This window comes from Lithobates pipiens, unplaced genomic scaffold (genome assembly GCF_037356315.1).
Source record: "Lithobates pipiens isolate NorthernLeopardFrog02 unplaced genomic scaffold, aLitPip1_a1.2 Scaffold_18, whole genome shotgun sequence".
Classification (NCBI taxonomy): domain Eukaryota; kingdom Metazoa; phylum Chordata; class Amphibia; order Anura; family Ranidae; genus Lithobates; species Lithobates pipiens.
This window is the reverse complement of record NW_027507758.1, coordinates 360,612,334-360,636,350: the sequence shown is the minus strand read 5'-3', so window position 1 is coordinate 360,636,350 and position 24,017 is coordinate 360,612,334. Positions and strand designations below refer to the sequence as shown.

Sequence of the window (24,017 nt, the reverse complement as noted above, 5' to 3'; positions counted from 1 at the left end):
TCAGAGCAATCCACTATGGAACTGAGGACATCTAGTGTACAAACAGGTCAGATGCAGGCAGTTAATGTGCTATTATTATTCTAGGTATAAATCTAGGGCACGGGATTCATTTGCTTTTCTATGCCATGCATTGTTTGTCTGCTAAATGAAAGCAATAATGACCATCATTATTATAGTAATTTTGTAAAGCTGTACATGTCTTAACAAAAAGCTGAAACAGTTCCTCAGAAATAACTTAATAGGACTATCCTGTTGTTACCAGTGTTAACACTTCTGTTGCCAGGCCAAAAATCCCTTTTCTCAATGCTCAGTGAAACACGCATTATGGGCCTGAAAACTCAAAAAAACTTGCAAGTATTAGATACTTAATAATACGGTAAGTTCTTGATTTTGTACACTGCACCAAACTCACTAGCATTTTTTTAAAAACAATATTATGAATATAAAAACACCAGAAAATTATTTTTTTATAAACATAATCTCCTGAATTCCCATTAAATATTAATAGTTGAATTGTGTAGCAGTAAGTCACATTACAAAGTCTTATAATGCTATAGACTGAAAACTGGCATCACTTGTGCCGGTTTCACACTTACTGTATGTGCTAGGTGTTTTTTGTTAGGGCAGCCCTTTAATTTGAATAGGATGCCAAACCATCATAGTGGACATAAAAATGCACCTGCACTTTTTTCCCCCTCAACGTAGGCCACCATAGCATATGGTATTGTGTTATTGTGTGTGTTACAGTGCACTGTAACGCCATTCAATATGAAGGACACAGCACTTAAATAATGTAATGGGGTGGTAAATCAGAGTTTAGAGGAGAAGTACAGCCAAAGCTTGTTTTGCTGTACTTCTCCTGTGGATCACAAGAGTGTAGTTTGTTCTGCACTCTCGTGACCCGTTTTCCACCGACATCAGGCTAAAGCTGCTGCCGGCTGATGTCACAGAGCCGGTCCATACTAAGCCGGCAGCTCCCATCCCCTCCACAGCCCTGCACTCCAGTGAGCATGGGAGGGGGGGGGGGGGGCAGAGCAGAGAGTCGGTGACTGACAGTCCCCAGCTCTATGCTCATGGAGCTCTGAGAACTGAGCAATCAGCAGTGTTTGATGGTTTGATTCTCAGTGTTAGAGCCAATGGGAGACAGATGCAGCATTCGCCTGATGTTGCATTTGGCTAGGCAAGTCTGATAAAAAAAAAAAAAACTAAACTAAAATGTTGCTCTTAAATTATTTCAAAGTTTCTAACATCTATGGCAAATAATATGCATTTATACATATGTACATATTTATACATTATCTCACAAAAGTAAGTACAGCCCTCACATTTTTGTAAATAATTTATTATATATTTTCAGGTGACAGCAGTGAAGAAATTATACTTTGCTACAATGTAGTGGTGAGTGTACAGATTGTATAACAGTTGTGAGAGTGACAGCCCCTACCTCGGTGAAAATGAGTGTAAAATGGACACAGGACTTTCAAAGAGGCAGTTTGTGAAGTTCCAGCAGAAGATTGGTGAGCAGAGAAAATTATGCTTTAACTCTTCTCTGGATTTGTAAGTCTGGATTGGGGCTGGAGACTTGAAGACTTCAAAGAGTTTTGGGAGGGATGGAGTCTTCAGTCTTGTGTCTGGGCTTTCCAGAAGTTCTGCAGGTTGTGTGTGTGTCCAGGTGCACACATTCATTATAAGGCAGATATGAGCATAGCTCAGGGGAGTTGGTGTTGGAGCAGTTGCTATATCCAGGAGGGAGGTTTGCTACCATTTAAAAACCCGAGCAATATCCTTGAGATGGCACTCCATGTGGGAGAGTTTCCAGGTCAGTGGATTGATTGAGTTGGGCCAGCTGAGAGAGTTGGGGAGACCATAGCTGAGACAACTGGAAGAGAGAGTCCTGAGGACCAGAGGGCACCATGAGTCTTGGAGGAGAGCGAAAGTCTGGAGTGTCAGGAGAACCCGTTTCTAGAGACCAGGAGTGGACCTGTGTAGCAAGGTACTGCGGCCAAGGCTGATGAGCCTTAAGAGCCAGGTGGGTTGGCATTTTTCATTTAGTGTATGTCTGCTGGAGAAGAACCCCTGTGGGGGCAATCCATGTGTGTATGAACTTTCATTTGTTGATACTTTCAATAAAAGTGGGATACCACGCCCTTAAACTTAAGTTCCTGTTGGCTGTGAACTCGCTGAAAACACATCTACTACTGATCTAGACATCCCCCATATTACAGAGTGTAAATTTGCTATCCCATTAAAATAACTCACAGCCATTAATGTCTAAACCACTGGCAACAAAAGTGAGTTCAACCCTATGTGAAAATGTCCAAATTGAGCCCAAAGTGTCAATATGTTGTGTGGCCACCATTATTTTCCAGCACTGCCTTAGCCCTCTTGGGCATGGAGTTCATCAGAACTTCACAGGTTGCCACTGGAGTCCTCTTTCACTCCTCCATGACAGCATCACAGAGCTGGTGGGTGTTAGAGACCTTGCGCTCATCCACCTAACTTTTGAGGATGCCCCACAGATGATCAATAGGGTTTAGGTCTGGAGACATGTTTGGCCAGTCCATCACCTTTACCCTCAGCTTCTATAACAAGGCAGTGGTCATCTTGGAAGTGCACTTGGGGTCGTTATTTTGGAAAACTGCCCTGTGGCCCAGTCTCCGAAGGGAGGGGATCATGCTCTACTCCAGTATGTCACAATACATGCTGGCATTCATGCTTCCTTCAATGAATTGTAGCTCCCCAGTGCCAGCAGCATTCATGCAGCCTCAGACTATGACACTCCCACCACCATGCTTGACTGTAGGCAAGACACACTTGTCTTTGTACTTCTCACCTGGTTGCCACCACACACACTTGACACCATCTAAACCAAATACGTTTATCTTGGTCTCATCAGACCACAGGACATGGTTACAGTAATCCATGTCCTTAGTCTGCTTGTGTTCAGCAAACTGTTTGCAGGCTTTCTTGTGCATCATCTTTAGAAGAGACCTCCTTCTGGGATGACAGCCATGCAGACCAATTTGATGCAGTGTGAGGGATATGGTCTGAACACTGACAGGCTGACCCCCCCACCCCTTCAACCTCTGCAGCAGTGCTGGCAGCACTTATACGTCTATTTCCCAAAGACAACCTCTGGATATGACTCTGAGCACGTGCACTCAACTTCTTTGGTCGACCATGGCAAGGTCTGTTCTGAGTGGAACCTGTCCTGTTAAACCACTGTATGGTCTTGGCCACCGAGCTGCAGCTCAGTTTCAGGGTCTTGGCAATCTTCTTATAGCCTAGGACTTCTTTATGTAGCAACAATTCTTTTTTTCAGATCCTCAGAGTTCTTTGCCATGAGGTGCCATGTTGAACTTCCAGTGACCAATATGAGAGAGTGAGAGTGATAACACAAAATTTAACACACCTGCTCCCCATTCACACCTGAAACCTCGGCAGAATAACACAGTCCCAGTGCAGTGAAAGAACTTATATTAAAATAATGAAAGAACAGTTTCAAATAACCCGGCAGGAAGGCAGCCCAACCAGGAACACTCACAGCTCCAACAGTGTGTAGAGAGCAGACTGCAGCCAAACTGACAGTGCCTGTTGAAAGGGGCAGAATGTGGCCTCGCCATCTTATGTCAAACAGGCAAGGGTCCAGAGAAGTTGTGAGTCCTATGATTTCCCTCCTCATCAGGAACTGTTCCCTGCTGCTAGGATGGTCCCTACCAGACAGGGTACCTGTCCCTATTCTTCCAACTCTCCTGACTCAAGATGGCTGCCAGAGTCACTTGGGGTAGGAGCATCCAATTGGATGCTTGCCCAGTGACCCAGGATACCATAGTGGACCTGTATTCCTCCTGACCTCTTCTCCAACTGCTGCGCTGCTGCGGAAGAGGGCCACTTGCAGTGGAGAAAGGAGACTGCAACCTGTCTATGCACTTATAACTTGTACAGCTAATCCAATCTTATGCACGTGAGCTTAATTTAACACTTTAATTTCAATGGTGCATACCATTGGCAGTCTAAAGATGAAATTGTATTTTACTCAAAACTTAATTAAAACATGGAGCATATACATATGTATATACCAGAACAGAGGGAAACAAGATATTTCACACTGACTTTCACTTTGAAAAGGTCTTGAAAAGTTGAACAGGGAATTTATCACAACCACCTTGCAGTGGATTGGCACACCAAGGATTCGTTTACATCATACATGCATTAAAACTGATGGGAACTGAAGGGAAAACTGCACAGATTTCACTTACAGAGACATAAGTTTCACATCAGTTTACATCAGTTTTCATGCAGGTTGATATCAGTTTTCATGTGCGTCAGTTATGTGCCCTGTTCACACCAATGTTGATGTCTTATCATTTTTTTTATTTATTTTTTTTGTTGCAGATTCCTGTGCAGAAAAAAAAATCCACACGTTGTGGTGTGAACAGGGCACATTGAAAACAATTGTTTTTTTGTGCCCTTGCAGAAAGTGTGTCGAATAACTGATGTATCTGCACCATGGTGTGAACAAGGCCTAAATGTTTTGCACACCAAACTGCAGGGGAAACGTTTTTAAATAATTTCCTGCCAAAGGCCCTCCTACTTAGCCATGTACAAATCAACTTGCTTTCTGGGATGGAAAAGAGGGAAACCTATTTGCACAGAATACTTGGGTAAAGAATACATCCTTGCAAACATGCAGACCATGATGAATTAAAGCACAAGAATGATCATTAATCCCTACTTACCACTACTTTTTTGGTAAATTACCTTTTAAAATTAACCAAAATTAACCAATGCAATATTCTGAAGGATAGATGGAAGGTTTAGCATTTAAACAGTATACATATTTATATCAATCTCTATATCATCTATATCTATATCAGCTAGAACAGGGACATTTAAAAGGGAATGAAGGATTTGATTCTAAAGGACAAACAGTTCCTCCAAATGAGGAAAAGTCCTCCATGAACTGCAAGTGTGTTTCTTTATATTTCAGTTTAACTATCCATCAATTTCTGTTGAGACTTGTTAAATCGTAATCTATATCACCTTCAAACCTAATTTTAACTATCACAGTTCTGAAAATATTAGAAAAAAATGGACTAGTGCAAAAAAATAAAAAATAAAAAGTCCCTTACAAGCTTTATTTAGGTATTTATCACCATCACGCCCACTGCAGCGACTGAGCACAGCCTATACAATTAAGAATCATTACCATATATCTCTCCCAGCTAAACTACCAGCACCTACAAAGGAGAATGGTCTCTCCATAATGTTAATTTGAACACACACACACACATATTGGTTCAGTATGCACCTTGTAATAGTCACTGCTGCTAGCAGACACTAGACTTAAATAGGAAGTAAACCCTGATGGGTTTACTTCCTCTTTGTCTCCCTGCAAAGGTAAAGCATAATGGGCTACTATGCATCGCATAGTAGCCCATTATGTGTCACTTACCTGACACAGGAGCCAGCAATGTCACCACTGTCCCCTGTAGTTCGGCGCATCCATCTTCTTCCGGGTATTGCTGCTCCGGCCGCTCACAGCGCCGGAGCAGCGATGACGTCACTCCCGCGCATGCGCACAGGAGCCGCCACTAACGGTATATCGCTATAAGCAGTGGCATGCTGCTAATGGCGATAGTGCGCCTGCGCGCCACTGTCTACGGCGCATGCGCCGTAGACAGCTATCACTGTCTTTTAGTAAATATCCCCTAAACCGTGTAGGTTTAGGAGATATTTCTTGGACCTACAGGTAAGCCTTAATCTAGTCTTACCTGTAGGTCAAAGTGGTTTGTAAAGCCCCATACACACTATCAGTTTTTCTGCTGAGTTTTTCCTTCAGGTTTACCAAAAACCATATAGTGCAAGGGCCTGCTTGATTACATACAAATTGAAACTCCTAAGGTTTGACCTCATATTATATGGTTTTGGTAAATATGAAGGAAAAACTCAGGGGAAAAACTGATAGTGTGTATGTGGCTTAAGGGTTTATAACCACTTTAATATAGTCTTCCATAAGGCAGTTATGTACAGAATTTCTGAGCCCTGAAGTGTTCCACACTTAAAAACACTACAGTGAATCATTAATAATATCTTCAACTGTATAAATAAAGTGCATATGCATATTATTTAGTGTTGCACATTGTGTGACAGCCGCATAACAGCAATCAGACTACTAGCAGGTTAAATGGATCAGTTTGAGAAAAACTGGTTAAGAGTACAACACCTTTTTCTGGCAGCCAATAGCTTAGTATGAATGCTAAACTTAATTCAAAACTAAAGAAATAACCATAGCATAGCTCAACGTCTTTACTTACCATGCAAGGCTGTCCTGCATACTAGGTGCGTGTAAGAAAAGTACAGTGAAGTGTTCAGTATGAAGTAAGACTGGACAATCTTCCGAGCTTTTTCACTCACATCGTAAAACAAGCGAGCACTTTTCATTGGTACACGTCCTTCAAATCCAAACTTAAGAAAAATAATATCAATAGGAAATATTAGCATATTGCATATGGACTATAAATGATAAATTCTTTCATAAAAAAAAACAAAAGCGAGTTTGATTTACATTTTATTTTTTTCAATTTATGGTTGTTATAGATGTTTGGGATTAATTTCTAACTTCAATAAAACCAGCCAGGTGTAATAGGATTTTTCCTACAGTTTACCTGTAAAAATAGGATTTTTTCGTCAATACTTATCTGTAAAATCCTTTTCTGTGAGTACATCATGGGACACAGTTTTAGGCTAATATTCTTTACCTACTGGGTTATACGCCAGCTCTAGGTGAATGCACAATTAACAGGAAGTGATCCCCTATATAACCCCTTCCATACACAAAGTACATCAGTTTTTGTAGCAAGCACTGAATCCTCAAAAAAGAGGGGATGGATCTCTATCCCGTGATGTACTCAAAAGGATTTTATAGGTAAGTATGATAAAAACAATTCTATTTTCTTTTTCATACATCATGGTACACAGTTAGGCTAATATTAATTACCTACTAGGGTGTGCCAGAACAATAGCCTTGAGGGGAGGGAGACACCCTGCCAAACAATAGCCATCAGACCCTATACGGCGGCCCGCAGTACACTGTGGCTAAAAGCCGAATCCTTGGGCTGCTCGAACATCCACTTGATAAAATGTTGTGAACGTATGCACTGAAGACCAGGTGACAGCCTTATAAATCTGAGCCCCAGATACCTGATGGCGAAAAGCCCAGGAGGTTGCTACACCCCTGGTAGAATGAGCTCTCACCCTAAAGGGAGGAGCTTTGCGTTTCAGAGCATAGGTCTGAATGACCAATTGACGGACCCAATTGGCAATAGAAGCTTTGGAAACTGCCTGCCCCTTCCTGGGTCCTTTTGGTAAAACAGTCTGATCCTCGGATCTCCGCAGATATAGACAAATAATCCTTGACTGCCCAAACAATATCCAAGGAATGCAGTCGTCTCTCCTCCACCGAACTAGGCTGAGAGAAAAAAAAAGGCAAAATAATGTCCTGATTTAAATGAAAGGCTGACACCACTTTTGGCAAAAATGATGGAACAGGTTGTAACATGACCCTGTTGTGGTGAAGGATCAAGTATGGTTCCCTGCATGATAGGGCTGCCAACTCCAACACCCTTCTAGCTGAGGTGATGGCCATCAGGAAGGCTAGCTTGCGTGACAGCAAGTCTAATGGAATTCACTTGATAGGCTCACATTGTTGTTTCTGTAACACAGACAGCACCAAGTTCAAGTCCCAAGGACCTAATGGGGGTAAGCAAATGAGTTGCCCTCTGCAGAAAGGTTCAGACCAGCGAATAGGAGGCTAAAGGCCTTTGGAAGAAGACTGACAGGGCAGAAATCTGACCTCTGATTGTAGTCAAAGCCAATCTGATTTCCACAGCTGACTGTAGAAAAGAGAGAATTCTCCCAATCATGTATTTCCAAGGATGCCATTTTCTGGCTTCACTCCAAGCAATATAAAAGTCTTCCAGACCTCATGATGGCTCTTCCCAGTGACAGCTTTTTTAGCATTCACTAGTGTAGATACCACTGGTCCCAAGATGCCACGGACGTTCAACACCCTGGCTTCAATAGCCATTCCCTCAAATTTAGAGACTGTAAACTGGGGTGGAATATAGGACCCTGAGACAGAAGATCGGGGCAACGTGGAAGCGTCCATGGTCCGTCTATTGTCAGTCTCAATCTCCGGGAATCTGGGCCTTCTGGGCCAGGCTGGTGCCACCATAATGACTGGAGCCCCATCTCTCCAAATCCTGTGCAACAAAAGGAGAGGGATAGGGGGAAAGCATAAACCAGGGAGTACTGGCTCCATGGAACTACCAGAGCATCTGCTCAGATTGCCACAGATTGTTCGGGACACAAACTGCTGTAGCTTGTTGTTGAACCTGGATGCCAATAGGTCGACCTCTGGCCATCCCCAGCGCTGGCAAATTTCCTGAAACACCTGAAACACCCTAGGTGCAGGGACCATTCCCCCCGGCAGATCTGCTGGCGGCTGAGATAATCTGCATTCCCGTTATCTACTCCCGGGATATGGACTGCCAATAGAATCGGAACATGTCCCTCTGCCCAGGCTAGTATGTGGTTCACCTCCTTTAGAGATAAACCACTCCTAGTACCGCCTTGGTGGTTTATATAGGCCACTGCAGTGGCATTGTTGGACTGAACCCTGATAGGGTAGTCCTGAAGCGCCAATGTCAAGGACCGTAGGGCCATACATACTGCCCGTAACTCCAGGACGTTGATGGGCAGAATCTGTTCTGTCCTTGACCATTTCCCCTGAGCTGTGAGCCCCTCTATGGTTGTTCCCCAGCCTGAGAGACTGGCTTCTATAGTCAGTACTCTCTAAGTTACCTGCAGAAAGGATCTTCTTTTTCATAGGTTCTGATCCTGCAACCACCAGTTTAGGTTTAAGTGTGCCCGAGGAGATAAGAACATTGGATAATCCAGAGCTTGTCCTCTTCTGTTCCAAGCCAACAAGATGTCTTGTGGTATAGGTCTGGAATGGAACTGGGCATATGGCACTGCCTCGAAGGAAGACGCCATCCTTTCTAGAAGACTCATACAGAGCCCAATGGAGGGTTGTCTGGTGTCCCTTATCTGACGCACACCTGATTCTTCAGGGCACAGATCCTTATGGGTGGCAAAAATACCATTGCTTGGACCGTATCTAGGATCAGACCTAAATACTTCAGACTTTGAGCTTGTATCAAGGCTGACTTTTTGGTATTTATAATCCAGCCTAAGCTTTCCAAATACTGCACTGTGCAGGTTATGCTCTGTTCTAGAGCCTGTAGTGAGTGATCTCTGAGCAGGAGCTCATCCAGCTAGCCGAGCACCAAGATCCCTTGGACCCTTAAAACCACAAAAGAATCTTGGTGGATTTACGATGTAAACAAAATATAGAGTATTGAGAGCATGACAGCGGACAGTATGTGCAGGAGTGGAGTTTAGGTATATGACGTCAGCAGTATGTGCAGGAGAAAAGTGCAGAGTGTATGACAGCATCAGTATGTGCAGGAGCAGAGTGCAGAGGGTATGACAGCATCAGTATGTGCAGGAGCAGAGTACAGAGGGTATAACAGCAACAGTATGTGTAGGAGCAGAGTGCAAAGGGTATGACAGCAAAAGTACGTGTAGGAGAAGAATGCGGAGCATATGACAACAGCAGTATGTGCAGGTGCAGAGGGTATGACAGCAGCAGTATGTACAGGAGAAGAGTGTAGATGGTATGACAGCAGCAGTATGTGTAGAAGAAGAGTGCATGACAGCAGCAGTATGTGTAGGAGAAGAGTGCAGGACAGCAGCAGTATGTGTAGGAGAAGAGTGAATCTCTGCTGAGAAAATTAAACTCTAGTTAGGCTTATACAATTAAAGCATATCCAAACCCAGAAGAATTTTTTTTTTAAATATTTTGCAACTTATGAAACATTAGATGTGGTAGGTGCATTTGTTTGCTTTCAATATGCTTTTTCGTGTATTTTTACCTGGTAATCTGGTCAGTAACACACTTCCTTTCTTAGCCTTTGTACACACGGTCGGACATTCCGACAACAAAATCCGTCTGCTTTTTTCCGACGGATTTTGTCCGAAACTGGTGTTGCATACACACGGTCGGACAAAGTTGCCGGAAAATCCGATCGTTAAGAACGTGATGACATTCGTTCGTGGCGACGGGACTACGTTGCGGCTAGTAGCTTTGGTCTCATAATTTTATCTGAGCATGCGTGGCACTTTATCCGATCGTAATTCTCTACAAACGATTGGAAGTCAAATCGGATCAGGTTGTCGGAAAATTTTATATCCAGCTCTCAAACTTTGTTGGTCGGACATTCCGACGGAAAAAGTCCGATGTAGCGCACACACGGTCGGATTATCCGACAACATGGTCCAATCGGACCTTTTCCGTCAGAATGTCCGACCGTGTGTACAAGGGCTTAGGGTGGCTACCCTGACTCCTGCACTGTATCTATGGAGAAGCAAACCCTTGGATAGCAACACTGTCAACCTGTAGAGAGGGTAGTGTTAGATGCACTACTAGATTCAGATAAACCTTACATCAATGACTAACACAATGATTTTATTGCAGAAGAAACATGCAATGCCTATTCTACAATAAGAAAAAACTACCTGCTGCAGTCTTCTTTGGAATGTAAGCTGGCTGAGTTTGGATTCTGGCACAGTGCCTATGTTCCAGAATAAAAACAAATGGCCACTGCCCCCACCTATAACTGGCCTTTGCAGCAAGGAGCACATGGAAGGGACGACGGATGCCAAACAAAACCAAAGAAAATTCCCAGCTCAACTTGTCGTGTTATACGCCGATATAGGCTGCCACTGAGGGGAAGGGAGGGACGAGCTCCGCCGAAATAGACAAAGCCAGATCTCCTGTATACTCAGCTCTGATCTCAGTCACGCTCAATCCTGCCCCCTGGATGGCTCCTAGCATTGAAGTTCCAGCATTGGACCGGCGTTATGTCCATCATAGGATCCGGACCAAAGGGTGGGACTGGGTGTGACGCCGAACCATGTACACAGGAGATCCAGCTCTGTCTATTTCGGCAAAGTTGCAGATGGGCACTGATCAGGCTGCAGTGAGGAGCAATGCTGCAGATGGGCACTAATCAGACTGCAATGAGGAGCAAGGCTGCAAATGGGCACTGATTAGACTGCAGTGAAGAGCAAGGCTGCAGATGGGCACAGATCAGGCTGCAGATGGACACAGATCAGGCTGCAGATGGACACAGATCAGGCTGCAGATGGACACAGATCAGGCTGCATTGAGGCTGCAGATGGGCACTAATCAGGCTACATTGATGCTCACTGACCATTATTTTGCTTCAAAAGTGGTTTATTTAAAAAAAAAGTTATTTTCCTGAAACTTCCCTCTTAAATTGGAGTGCATGTTATACGCTGGCGTGCGTTATACGCCGGCGTGTGTTATACGGCGGCACGTGTTATACGCTGATAACTACGGTATATGTGTAGCACCCTGCTCCTAATGGGCAGATGCTATAATTTTTCAAATTTAGTTGTCTGAAGCTGCACTTTGGCTCAGGCAAATTTTTCCTAAAAGTTCTGGTTTCTGTGCCAGTCCAGCTGCGTTGCACTGGTTCCCACTTGACCGTAGGTGTCGCTGTCACCGCCGGTAAGTGTGGAAATGCAGCAGGCTGGATATATTGAATACCACCTCTTCGGAAGTAGCTCGGTGGGAGTGGGTTCACTGCTGTGCCTTTTGGGAGAGGGTATTTAAGGTACCAACGCCATTTTTGGTGGTTCTTTTCTGGGGTCTGCTATCCAGAACGCATGGCCCTCCTGGCCTGGGGTCTGTGTCGCATGGTCCTGCGCCTCGGGGCCGGATGGCTCTGCAACTGAGAGGGTAGGCCCAGAAAAGTCTTGGGGCCTACTGATCCCTGGGTGGTCCTCTGCTGTCTCACCTGCGGGGAGAGGCCAAGAAAACTGGAGGATCCAGGGGAGGACTTTTGTAGTAGAGGACCTCTCTGGAGGAGCCTGGAAACTCAGAGGGCGCAGCCCGGATCGACACCCATACAGTATCACCGGGTCGGCTGAAAGAAAACTGGTACTGTATGGTAGTTCTTTTAACCTCTCAAGATTTCTCAAGAATGCTTAGTTAATTGACAAGTCTGTGGCAGAGACTTTGTTGAGCATCTCATCGGTTGCTAGGTCAAGTGAGAGGGGCCTATCCGATGGTTTCTGGATCCAGTCTGTGGAACTGTTTGTACTCTGGATCTGACCAATACCTCTAACCCACAATTACTAGGTGCCTGAACTCCCCTTGACCCTTTGAACCGCTATTGAAGGACTTTGTGCTTATCCTGAATAAATGTTAAAAAAAGGATTCAACATCATTTGGGCTACTTTCCAACTGGACCCCTGTGATGGAGAAGCGAGCAGGTGAGGTAACGGTAAGCCCAAATAAAACCAGCAGCTCCTTCCGGGGTCAGTGCTACATATGTGTAAGCTACAGAGCCACTTCATGGCACCCCAGTATTATCTCAGTCCTAACTCCAAATTTTGAGGGCCTCCATAGTGGAAGCACATGCATTATAATGGATGGGCAAAGGAGCCTGGAGGGAACCCATCCCTCCTTAAAGGCTGCAGATAATACTGTGGAGCCGTGAAGTGGCTCTGCAGCTTACACATGTATTTGCAAATGTGCGCAAACTAAACCCCTGTTTTCAATGCATACTATTAAACAGGATATTTGGTTGGTTGCAGACTGGTCGGTAAGTTGAGCTGGGAATTTTCTTTGATTTTGTCTGTGTGCCAGGATGACTGCACTCTATTGCATAGGCATGATGTAATTCTGCACCAGACACTGATAATGGCTGCTGCCTGACACCCAGAAGAAGCCAAGTAGAAGATGCCGGTGCAAATGAGGGACTTCTTACCATTGAATGGAGGTAAGTATCACAAAGATTAGCTTTCCTTTAAAACCTAGCTCATGCAATCACTGTTTAACCACTTACAGACCGGACCATTTTGCTGGTCAAAGACCAGACCACTTTTTGCGATTCGGCACTGCGTCGCTTTAACTGACAATTGCGCGGTCATGCGACATGGCTCCCAAACAAAATTGACGTCCTTTTTTTCCCACAAATAGAGCTTTCTTTTTGTGGTATTTGATCACCCCTGCGGTTTTTATTTTTTGCGCTATAAACAAAAATAGAGCGCCAATTTTGAAAAAAAACACATTATTTTTTACTTTTTGTTATAATAAATATCCCCCAAAAATATATAAAAAAACATTTTTTTCCCTCAGTTTAGGCCGATACGTATTCTTCTACATATTTTTGGTAAAAAAAAAATCGCAATAAGCGATTATTGATTGGTTTGCGCAAAAGTTATAGCATTTACAAAATAGGGATAGTTTTATAGCATTTTTATTAATAATTTTTTATTATTTTTTTTTTTTACTAGTAATGGCGGCAATCAGCGATTTTTATTGTGACTGCGACATTGTGGGGGACCCATTGGACATTTTTGACACATTTTTGGGACCATTGTCATTTATACAGTAATCACTGCTATATAAATGCAGTGATTCCTGTGTAAATGACACTGGCAGTGAAGGGGTAAACCAGTGGGTGGCAGTGTAGGGGTTAAGTGTTCCTAGGGGTGTGTTACTAACTGTGGGGGGGTTGGGCTTTCATTTAGTGAACACTGATCTCTGCTCCAATCACATGGAGCAGAGATCAGCATCACTAGTTGCTAGGCAGAATGGAGAAATGCTGTTTACACGGCATTTCCTCCATTCAGCCGTCCCGTGAGACGATCGCGGGGATGCCCGCGGCGATCGAGTCCGCGGGTCCCGCGACCGGACTCACGGGGGTACCGACCACAGCGGGAGCGCATCACCGGCGGCGCGCTCCCGATGGCAGGGCGGCATTGAAGATTGGACGTACCTGTACGCCAATATGCCTGCCCGTGCCATTCTGTCGACGTACATCGGCATGCGCTGGTCGGGAACCGGTTAAAGTTACAAAAACTCCTTTCATGATTGGAGATAAAGATATTAACTAAGCGAATTAAAATCTGAGTAGTGTAAGTGTAGCAGCGGGCTCCTGAAGAGCATGCGCTATGTTTTCAAAATGAAAGCTTTACCCAAACCACAGTTTGGTTTGGGCCTATTTGACTAAACTTGGTTTCGATGTCAGTCTGACTGGACTGTGAAATGTTCAGCCTGGCCACAGGAGGCGCTGTCTCTGGTGGCAGGCGTGGAACTTTGGTCTGGTTGGGCGCTTGAATTATTCCCTCTCGGAGTCAGGTCAGTGGGAGTGGCCCTCCCGATGTGCCCTCTGGGAGAGGGTATTTAAGACACAGACGTCACGTGGTTCTGGGTTCCGGTCCAGTATGCTGTGCTGATTGTATGGTCCTGGTCCTCCTGACCAGCCCACAAGAAGGCTATGGCCTGGGGTGCGGTTCCACCCGACTTTGATGCCTCTGAGCTGGCTAGCCCAAGGCAGAGGAACTAAGGAAGGATTCTGAGGTGAATGGGTGCGGTCTCCGGTCCGGGAGAAAACCAGTGTACTTCGAGCATTCCAGGCGAGGACTCTTTAGAAGAATGCCCCATGTGAGGTTGGTTTTTCTTAAAGTGGATGTCCACCCTAAAGTGGACCTTCTGCTCATTGGATTCCTCCCCCCCTCCGGCGCCACAATTGGCACCTTTCAGGGGGGAGGGGGGTGCATGTACCTGTACAGTACAGGTATCTGCACCCACTTCCGGGATAGCTCTCTGCGGAAAGGGGCGTAGATTACGCCCCTTTCCGAAAGTCCCCCGCAGCCTGCTGGGAAACACACAGATCCCAGAGGCAGCGGGTCCATCCTTATTGCGCAGCGCGACTCGCGCATGTGCAGTAGGGAACCGGGAAATGAAGCCGAAAGGCTCCACTTCCTGATTCCCATACCCAAGATGGCGGCGGCAGCACCCGAGAGACGATCGAGAGATCGGCTTCGGGTGCCGACATCGCGGGCGCGCTGGACAGGTAAGTGTCACTATTTTAAAAGTCAGCAGCTGCAGTATTTGTAGCTGCTGGCTTTTAAAAAAAAAAAAAAAATGCGGACTCCCGCTTTAACAAGAGCCTAGAAGGGCTGAAGTAACTGAGAGAATCTGGTCTTGGGGGATATCACCAAGTGAGCTGAAAGATCCAGGTATCCTACAAGTGTTCTACAGCTTAGTTTCTCTGCATGTTCTGCAACAACTACAGTGATAAAGACTTTGTTCTTGAGTAAGCACCTTGTTGGCTGCTAGGCTTTGTGAGAGAGGGACTGTCCAACCTAAGTGCTCATCCAGCTGCGAATGGCTATTCTCTGGATGCAGTCAAAGTGAGCAAGTTCCTTAACGTTTATAGACTTTGACATTGAGAGTACCTGAACTTTCCTTTCCAACCCTCTGATCCCAAGTTAAAAAATGTTCAATGGTTGGCGTTTGCAAATAAAAATCCATTCAACTGGATCTATTGTCAGTCTCAAGTTACTGGGCCATCTACCACGGGACATCCCCTAGACGTGTCACAAGGAGAACGAAAGGTAACGGTAATCCCAAAAATAACCAGCAGCTCCTTGGGGGGTTAGTGCTACATAAGAACCTCTGTTAATGTTCAGACGTTTGCCTCAACCCTCGAACTGCCACTTTCGCTGGACCACTGGGCCTGGTACAGTTAGTGGAATAATAACACACTTATGGGCAGGCTAACCAGGTAATACAACTATATAACAAGGGGACTCAGAAAAACAAAGACTGCTGGTGTTAATGCTACTGACAGACTGTTTCATTAATGTCATTTTTCGATTGCATCTAAACTGTCTAAATGCGGTCATATTGGAGCAGAAACAATTATACAGATTGTCAGCAGAGGGCACTCTAGTTTTTGTTTTATCCAAGCAAGGTTTTTTTGTTTCATAAATTGTTTGAAGGAAGAACAGTTTTTATATCAATAATAACCACTAAATTATACTTTTGTTTCTTGCATAATGCAGACAGAAAGTAAATGGGAGTAAATGACTAGCTTGTACTGGCAATAACAAGTGTTCTTTTAAATACAACTAGACAAATAAAGTGTCCTATTTTTTTTGCAAAAAAAATAATAAAATTGCAGATAGAAATGTGTAGTAGCACATTCATTTTGTTACCCATTACTCATACAAAAAGTGATTTTACCTTTAAAGCATTCAACACCGTGGCACCTTCAAACTTCTCATTTGGAGTGTGAGGTGAGGTTTTTCCTCTGTATCCATCTCCTGCCAGAGTTATCATCTGAAAACACAGTTAAAATAAGCAGTTGCACAAAGTAATGCATGCTATTGAGCACAGATGAACATTTCAACTAACAATGCTAAATTAATAGGCTTAGGCAGTCTACTATATAGGGCAGATACCAAGGCATCTACATATTCTATATAGTACATGGTCAGATATGTTAATAGGATTTTTGGTTACTGCTGTTGAGGCGGCTTCACAATGATATGTTGAACTTTGGTCACAGTACGGTGTACCTGTGCTTTTTCGGTCAAGTTAGCTGCGCTCTCCCATAAATGTCTTATTTTCCATGTTTTTGGTGCATTTTCCTGCATTCAGGACTTTTGGTGCGATTTGAGAAAGTGCAGAAAAACTGCGGGATGTAATAGAAGTCTATGGGAAAGCCCAGCTAACCCACACAAAACCGCAAGCACATGGTGCTGGGGCCAAAGCGCAGCAGGGGCAGTGTGAAACCACCCTAAAAGAAGACATGATACTAAGACCCCATTACACTTTATTATACCGTGTCCACATGATCGGACATTCCGACAACAAAATCCATGTGATTTTTTTCGACGGATGTTGGCTCAAATTTGTCTTGCATACACACTGTCACACAATGTTGTCGGAAAGTCTGAATGTCAAAAACATGGTGATGTACAACGAGACGAGAAAATTGAAGTTCAATAGCCAGTGCAGCTCTTCTGCTTGATTCTGAGCATTGCGTAGAACTTGCGTTGGAATTGTGTACACACGATCGGAATTTCCGACAACAGATTTCAAATTTTGTGTGTCGGAAATTCCAGATGGAAAATGTCTGATGGAGCCTACACACGGTCAGAATTTCCGACAAAAAGCTTCCATTGAACATTTTCCGTTGGAAAATCTGACCGTGTGTACACGGCATTAGATTGTCTTCAGATTTAACAAAGCCATGTAGTGCAAGGGCCTGCCTGATTGCATACAAATTGAAACTCTTATACCCTGTACACACGGTCGGAAATTCCGACGGAAAAGGCTCCAATCAGATGTTGTCGGAAAATCCGATCGTGTGTGGGCTCTATCGGATTTTTTCCATCGGAAATTCAAACGGAGAAAGTTTGAGAGCTGGATCTAATATTTTCCGACAACAAAATCCGATCAGACTTTTTCCAATCGTTTGTAGAGAATTCCGACGGACAAAGTTCCACGCATGCTCAGAATAAGTTACAAGACGAAAGCTATTGGCTACTGGCCTCTACGTAGTCCCGTCGCACGCAACGAACGTCACCGCGTTCAGAATGATCAGATTTTCCAACAACTTTGTCTGACCGTGTGTATGCAACACAAGTTTCGGCCAAAATCCGTCGGAAAAAATCTGACGGATTTTGTGGTCGGAATGTCCGACCGTGTGTACAGGGCATTAAAGTTTGACCTCATATTATATGGTTTTGGTAAATCTGAAGAGAAAAATCTGCAGAAAATCTAATAGTGTGTATGGGGTCTTAGTTTGGAGGTTAGAGAATTTAGCATTCTCAAAAGGCAATTTTCAATTAACCTATTAACTTTTCTTTCACATTTTGTGTTAGCATTTTTTTTTTTTACATTATTCTTACATCATTATATTGCTTACATTAATTTTAGGCTGCATGCACATGGGCTGATTAAAATACGTCTATCCACGCTGAATCTTTCTTTCAGCAGTTAACAGAAAAATCCAGTGTAAAAAAAAATGGCACATATTTCTGCACATTTATGCACATATGGAATTTAGAAGCATATGCATGCAAACTCATTCAATTGGCTGGAATATTCATTTATTCTTGGATACATTTACATGCAAGCATGTGTCTTTATGTGTGTAAATTATGCTACTTTTTATGCCCCTGAAAGCTGCTCTAAAATAAAATCTAAACAGCACAATAACAGCTGCAATCAGAGGCATAACATAAAAAGATAAAAAGCCTTTAAAAGCAGTGTTTTTTTTTTCCTTGCCATGTGCACGAGGCCTAATGCATCTGGTAAATACATATTGAAGAGCACAAGGCCATTTGACTGAAGCATGGCAGTGGAATGTAATCATACATACCTAAATAATAACATAGGGGCAAAAACTTAAATTTTCCCTTCCCTCCCACTGCTCTGTTTATCCTGGCAACCATTATGACCAGATAGAAAGTAAAGAGAAACCCTCAATTTTAGAGCTGTTAAGTTAAGGGAAAAAACTCCAGTGTGGACCCCTGTTTCTAAATAACTATTTTGTTAAAGGTTTTCTCTAATTTCCGGTTGTATCTCCAGAATAGCAAGTTAAGTGAGCCTCATTAGAGTTTTAACACTTCCCTACTGTAAAAGATACAAAAAAAAAATTTGCAGAGATTCTGTGAATCAGAAGTGAATGTACTGTGACTGCATGTAGTAGACCCGTCACACTGGTCCAGTTTCCAATTCAGATACCCCTCTTGGGAATGGGACTTCAGGCACAAACTAAAGAGTGTTGACAATAAAAGATTTCGGTAATTTTTTTGTACAAAAAGTTAAAAAGCATACTAGAATAGACATCCTAAAATACATATAGTTCACAGCGACTCACTATCTGAGAGGGTGTTCTGACCAGCTTTCTTCTTCTCAAATCCTCACAGTGTTCTATTAGCATCCATCAATTTTCTTATACAACACCAATATCAATGAAGCTTCTCATTTTAATGCATTGATGGGAGATCTCAGCTGGTGGGCCCCTGTGGCTTTCGCCTCCCTCTGATAATGGAGTTGTTCATGTTGGTGCCACCAGCAACTATCCATGGTTTTATATGCAGCGGTTGATATGCTTTCATATATCTTTATTATTAGGCAGCGGTTTCCTTCTACAGACACCTCTGAAGATGAGTCCTGAAAACAAGTCTGATGTCTTCATCTATATTACTTTGGGACAGTTCCCTTATAATTGCTGTGCTTTTATCCAATTTCTGTATTATGTGTGTATACATACAGTATCTCACAAAAGTGAGTACACCCCTCACATTTTTGTAAATATTTTATTATATCCTTCAATGTGACAACACTGAAGAAATTACACTTTGCTACAATGTAAAGTAGTGAGTGTACAGCTTGTATAACAGTGTACATTTGTTGTCCCCTCAAAATAACTCATTACACAACCATAAATGTCTAAACCACTGGCAACAAAAGTGAGTACACCACCTAAGTGAAAATTTCCAAATTGTACCCAAAGTATCAATATTTTGTGTGGCCACTTTTATTTTCCAGCACTGCCTTAACCCTCTTGGGCATGTAGCTTCACAGGTTGCAACTGGAGTCCTCCTCCACTCTTCCATTATGCTGGCAACAAAAGTGAGTACACCCCTAAATAAAAATGTCCAAATTGGGCCCAATTTTTCCTTCCAGGTGTCATGTGACTCATTAGTGTTACAAGGTCTCAGGTGTGAAGCAGGTCTGGTAAATTTGGTGCTCTCTCTCTCATTCTCTCATACTAGTCACTGGAAGTTCAATATGGCATCCCTGGCAAAGGACTCTCTGAGGATCTGAAAAAAAGAATAGTTGCTCTACATAAAGATGGCCTAGGCTATAAGAAGATTGCCAAGACCGTGAAACTGAGCTGCAGCATGATGGCTGTTCAACAGGACAGGTTCCACTCAGAACAGACCTCTCCATGGTCAACCAAAGAGGTTGAGTTCACATGCTCAGCGTCATATCCAGGGGTAATACAGATATGCCCAAAAGGGTTAAGGCAGTGCTGGAAAATAATGGTGGCCACACAAAATATTGATACTTTGAGTACAATTTGGAAATTTTCACTTAGGGGTGCACTCACTTTTGTTGCCAGTGGTTTAGACATTAAATGACTGCGTGTGGAGTTATTTTGAGGGGGCAGCTAATTTACACTGTTATACAAGCTGTACACTCACCACTTTACATTGTAGCACATTGTCATTTCTTTACAAAAATGTGTGGGGTGTACTCACTTTTTTAAGATACTGCGTATATATATATATATATATATATATATATATATGTATATATATAGATATATTGATATACATATACACTCGTCTGCTCGCTTGTGCGAGTGGATTTTGAGGGCTGGCAAGCTATGACTACCTGGGAGCGAGGGGCGAGCATTGCTGGCAGCCTGGGTTGAATGGGAGCCCTTCTCCCAGCGATCGCAGAGGGGAAGAGAAAGAAGAGCCACCCCGGTGATCAGAGCGCAGGGAACACAGCAATAACAGGTTTCATTTTAATTGCTGTGTTCCCTGCTGCTCGCTGTCACATACAACCCCTCCTCCTGATTCCGGGACTTTGATAGACAGGTCACCCATCCAATCCCGGGATGGCCGATCTGTCATTCAAGGTTCTCTGGCCAGGGGGTGGGGCTATATGTGATGTTGAGCAGTGGGAAAACAGCACACAGGCTGCATTGGTGGGCACAGGCTGCAATGGCGGGCACGGATTCAGTTGTTGTTGTTAATATTTATTTTTATAACTTAATTCTGCATAAAACATTTAATTGTCATTTCATGAGATTTCGGGCGGAATTAGGGATGGGTTGGGGTCAGGGTTGGATGGGCAAGTGGTGGCCAGTAACCTCTGAGGCTGGCTAGTAGCTCAGGACTTGAAATTGTGATATATAAAATATCAATGGCTGTGAACAATATGTATTCTAGGATGTCTATACTACTGTAAAATGCTTTTTAACTTTTTGGACCAATAAATGATCAAAATTCTTTATTGTTAACACTGTTTAGTTCTTGCCTTTATAGTCCTATTCCCAAGAGGAGTATTTGTTCTATATATGTATTTAAGGGATGATGGCATACAGCATTATTTGACCAGATCTATATACTATATTTTCCAATTCAGCATCCCAGGTTCCTTAAATCCCAGGACGGGAATCCCAGCCTTGCTCCACCCTGCCTGCCTTGTAAGTCTCAAAATTGGCCCATTGCTGTGATAGCTATCCTCAGTAGCCCATAGTGATGCTTGGGAGGCAATAAGGGGCAAGGCTAAGCATTCAAACCAGAAAAAAAAGGGTTAATACATGCATATCTAGACACACCAGGATTTGGGGTCTCTAGGATGTTGAACTAAACAATGGTTCTAGCCTGTGGGCATCTAGAGGTGACAGCCATGTGGAATAGTAAAGAATTGGATACTTGTATATTGTGGTACTTCATAATTTAGTTTTCCTTTAAGTTTGTCAACCAAATGCTTAGGTTACTGACTACTCTTACAAAACAGAGATAACCTCTAGTGATCCATGGGTCAGACAGTATTTTCTGTTTTATATTAGAGCTGAAAAAAAAAAACTAGCGTTGAACTCAATAAAAATATCAAAGCAGTACCCATGCTAAGTTTTGTGTGTTGTAAAGTATAGAAAGCTTTAAAACAGTCTAATATGAAACACTCAAAGCTTCTGAACGCGTTAAATTAAATGGTTTAGTACAGGCTTTAAAAGAAACATAGATGTTTCATTCTGTTTTCCAGGAATCCTACAAGCAAATATTTTCAAACTTCCCTATTTCCAAGGACTATGCGTACAGGCCTTTCCTGTAATAAACAGCTATCATACCGTATTCATTATCAGTGTTATCAATACTTTACTTTTGAATCGGCATAATTGTTTTGTAGCAGAATGTACAAATCTAGAAAAACACAAGACAACGGGTGCAAAGTGTTCACTTACACTGGCAACTCCCTGGAGCTCTTGACATTCCTCCTCTGAAATAACATTATCCAGCTGTACCCTCTGAGTGCCATTAAGGTACTCTGAATTGTGAACAAATTTTACTTCATCGTACAGTAATGGTCCTCCTGAAATAAGCAACATTGTGACGTGTATTAAGAAACAGACATAATTTCCATTACACACATCAATAGACAATAATAAAGTACTAGGATGTAAACATGTTTCCAATAAAATTAACAAACATAACACATATTAGATTCACTGTGCAACTTTTTCATATGAACACCAGAGGGCACTACACCTTCTAAATAGCACCACAGCACCTGAGTAGTGCATAGAAATAGATTGCATTAACTTAGCAATACATATGAACATTCCGCTTCTGCTCTCTTAAAGGCCGCATAAAATCTAGAATACAATAGCAAATAAAGGCAACTAGTATACAGTATAGGTTCTTGCAGATAATAAAAAAAGCTTAATTTTCTTTTTGTATACACTGTATATTCCTCAGCCCCTGTACACACGGTCGGACATTCTGCCAACCAAATCCGTCGGATTTTGCCCGTCGGATCTTGTCCGAAACTGTTGCATACACACGGTCGGACTAAGTTGTCGAAAAATCAGATCATTCAGAACGTGATGATGTAATTTCGTTACGATGGGACTAGTAGCCAATAGCTTTGATGTAGGAATTTGATCTGAGCATGCGTGGCACTTGGTCCGATCAAAATTCTCTACACATGATCGGAGTATGTGCGATCAAACTAGTTGGTCGGAAAATATTTCCAACATGTTGGAAAATTGGGTCCGACGGAGATTCGGACAGAATCAGTCCGATGCATACCACACACAGTCGGATTATCCGACGACACGGTCTGATAAGACGCATTCCGATGGATTCTCCGACCGTGTGTACAAGGCTTAACACAAAGACTTTGTCATATCAGTAAAACAAAAAAAAAAGATGATAGGTAATGGAGTGCACTGCTCATTTCAGAGGATATAGGTTCTTGCAGAGATAACTATAGTGATAAATGTCCATAGTGTGAGAAGCAATGCATTATTAAAGAGGAAGTAAACCCTTCCAAACAACTTGGACCTATAGGTAAGCCTAGATTAAGGCTTACCTGTAGGTCCAAGCAATATCTCCTAAACCTATATGGTTTAGGAGATATTTGCCCGAAAATGGGCACCGCTGTCTACGGCGCATGCGCCGTAGACAGCGGCGCGCAGGCGCACTAAATGCGGCAAATCCAAGAATGGATTTGCCAAATTTGTCGACTCCCGTGCGCATGCGCGGGAGTGACGTCATCGCGGCTTCGCCGTATGACAGCAACGGAGCTGCGAGGCGCGACTCCCGTGCGCATGCGCGGGAGTGACGTCATCGCGGTTGCGCCGCTGTCATTGGTCGGAGCTGCGAGACGCCACCAGCAAGATGGACGCGGCGGACTACAGGGATCAGCGGCGACTTCGCTGGCTCCTGTGTCAGGTAAGTGACACATAATGAGCTACTATGCGATGCATAGTAGTCCATTATGCTTTACCTTTGCAGGGAAAAAAAGAGGAAGTAAACCCATCAGGGTTTACTTCCTCTTTAAGTGCTGTGACAGAGGGAGGCTGTAAGAATGTAGGAAAATGGCACACAGGAATATGATTCACATTATAGGCTAATGCGAGGTTCTGAACTTTCATTTCTGTGAAAAGCTGTGTTTTTGTCTTTATCCGGGTTCTGTAGTTTTGGATCCGAACATTCAATCCTGTGTGAGTTTTGCAAGATGCCACCAACCTGGCTGTCTACACAGTAGTGGTAGTATAGGATAGCTCAGAGCTCCCAATTGGAGACAGCTCCCAGTGTGGGAGATGGGAGGTCTCATCAGGGGATCAGAAGGCCCACCCAATGGCCATGAGACAGAGGTCTCATTAAAGTGGATGTAAACCCACTCTTGTTTTTTCTAAACTACTACAATATTGGTTATCTAGAAGGATATACATGCCTCCTGCATGTATAATTATCTGTCAAATGTCTCCCCTCTGTCTGCAGATTTTGTGGGTGGGTCTGTTTTCCAG

The 24,017-nt window shown here is 43.3% G+C and overlaps 1 protein-coding gene across 2 annotated transcripts in view; it reads right to left on the bottom strand.

Moving 5' to 3' along the window:
• Positions 1 to 24,017, bottom strand: part of P3H2 (prolyl 3-hydroxylase 2) — a 272,890-nt gene that overhangs the window by 11,412 nt on the left and 237,461 nt on the right. For both annotated transcript variants that reach the window (XM_077487547.1, XM_077487548.1), the window contains 3 exons: positions 21,948 to 22,075; positions 16,193 to 16,288; positions 6,318 to 6,468 (listed from right to left, as the gene is read on the bottom strand). In XM_077487547.1, coding sequence (XP_077343673.1) covers positions 6,318 to 6,468; positions 16,193 to 16,288; positions 21,948 to 22,075 — 375 coding nt within the window. The remainder of the gene's footprint in view (positions 1 to 6,317; positions 6,469 to 16,192; positions 16,289 to 21,947; positions 22,076 to 24,017) is intronic.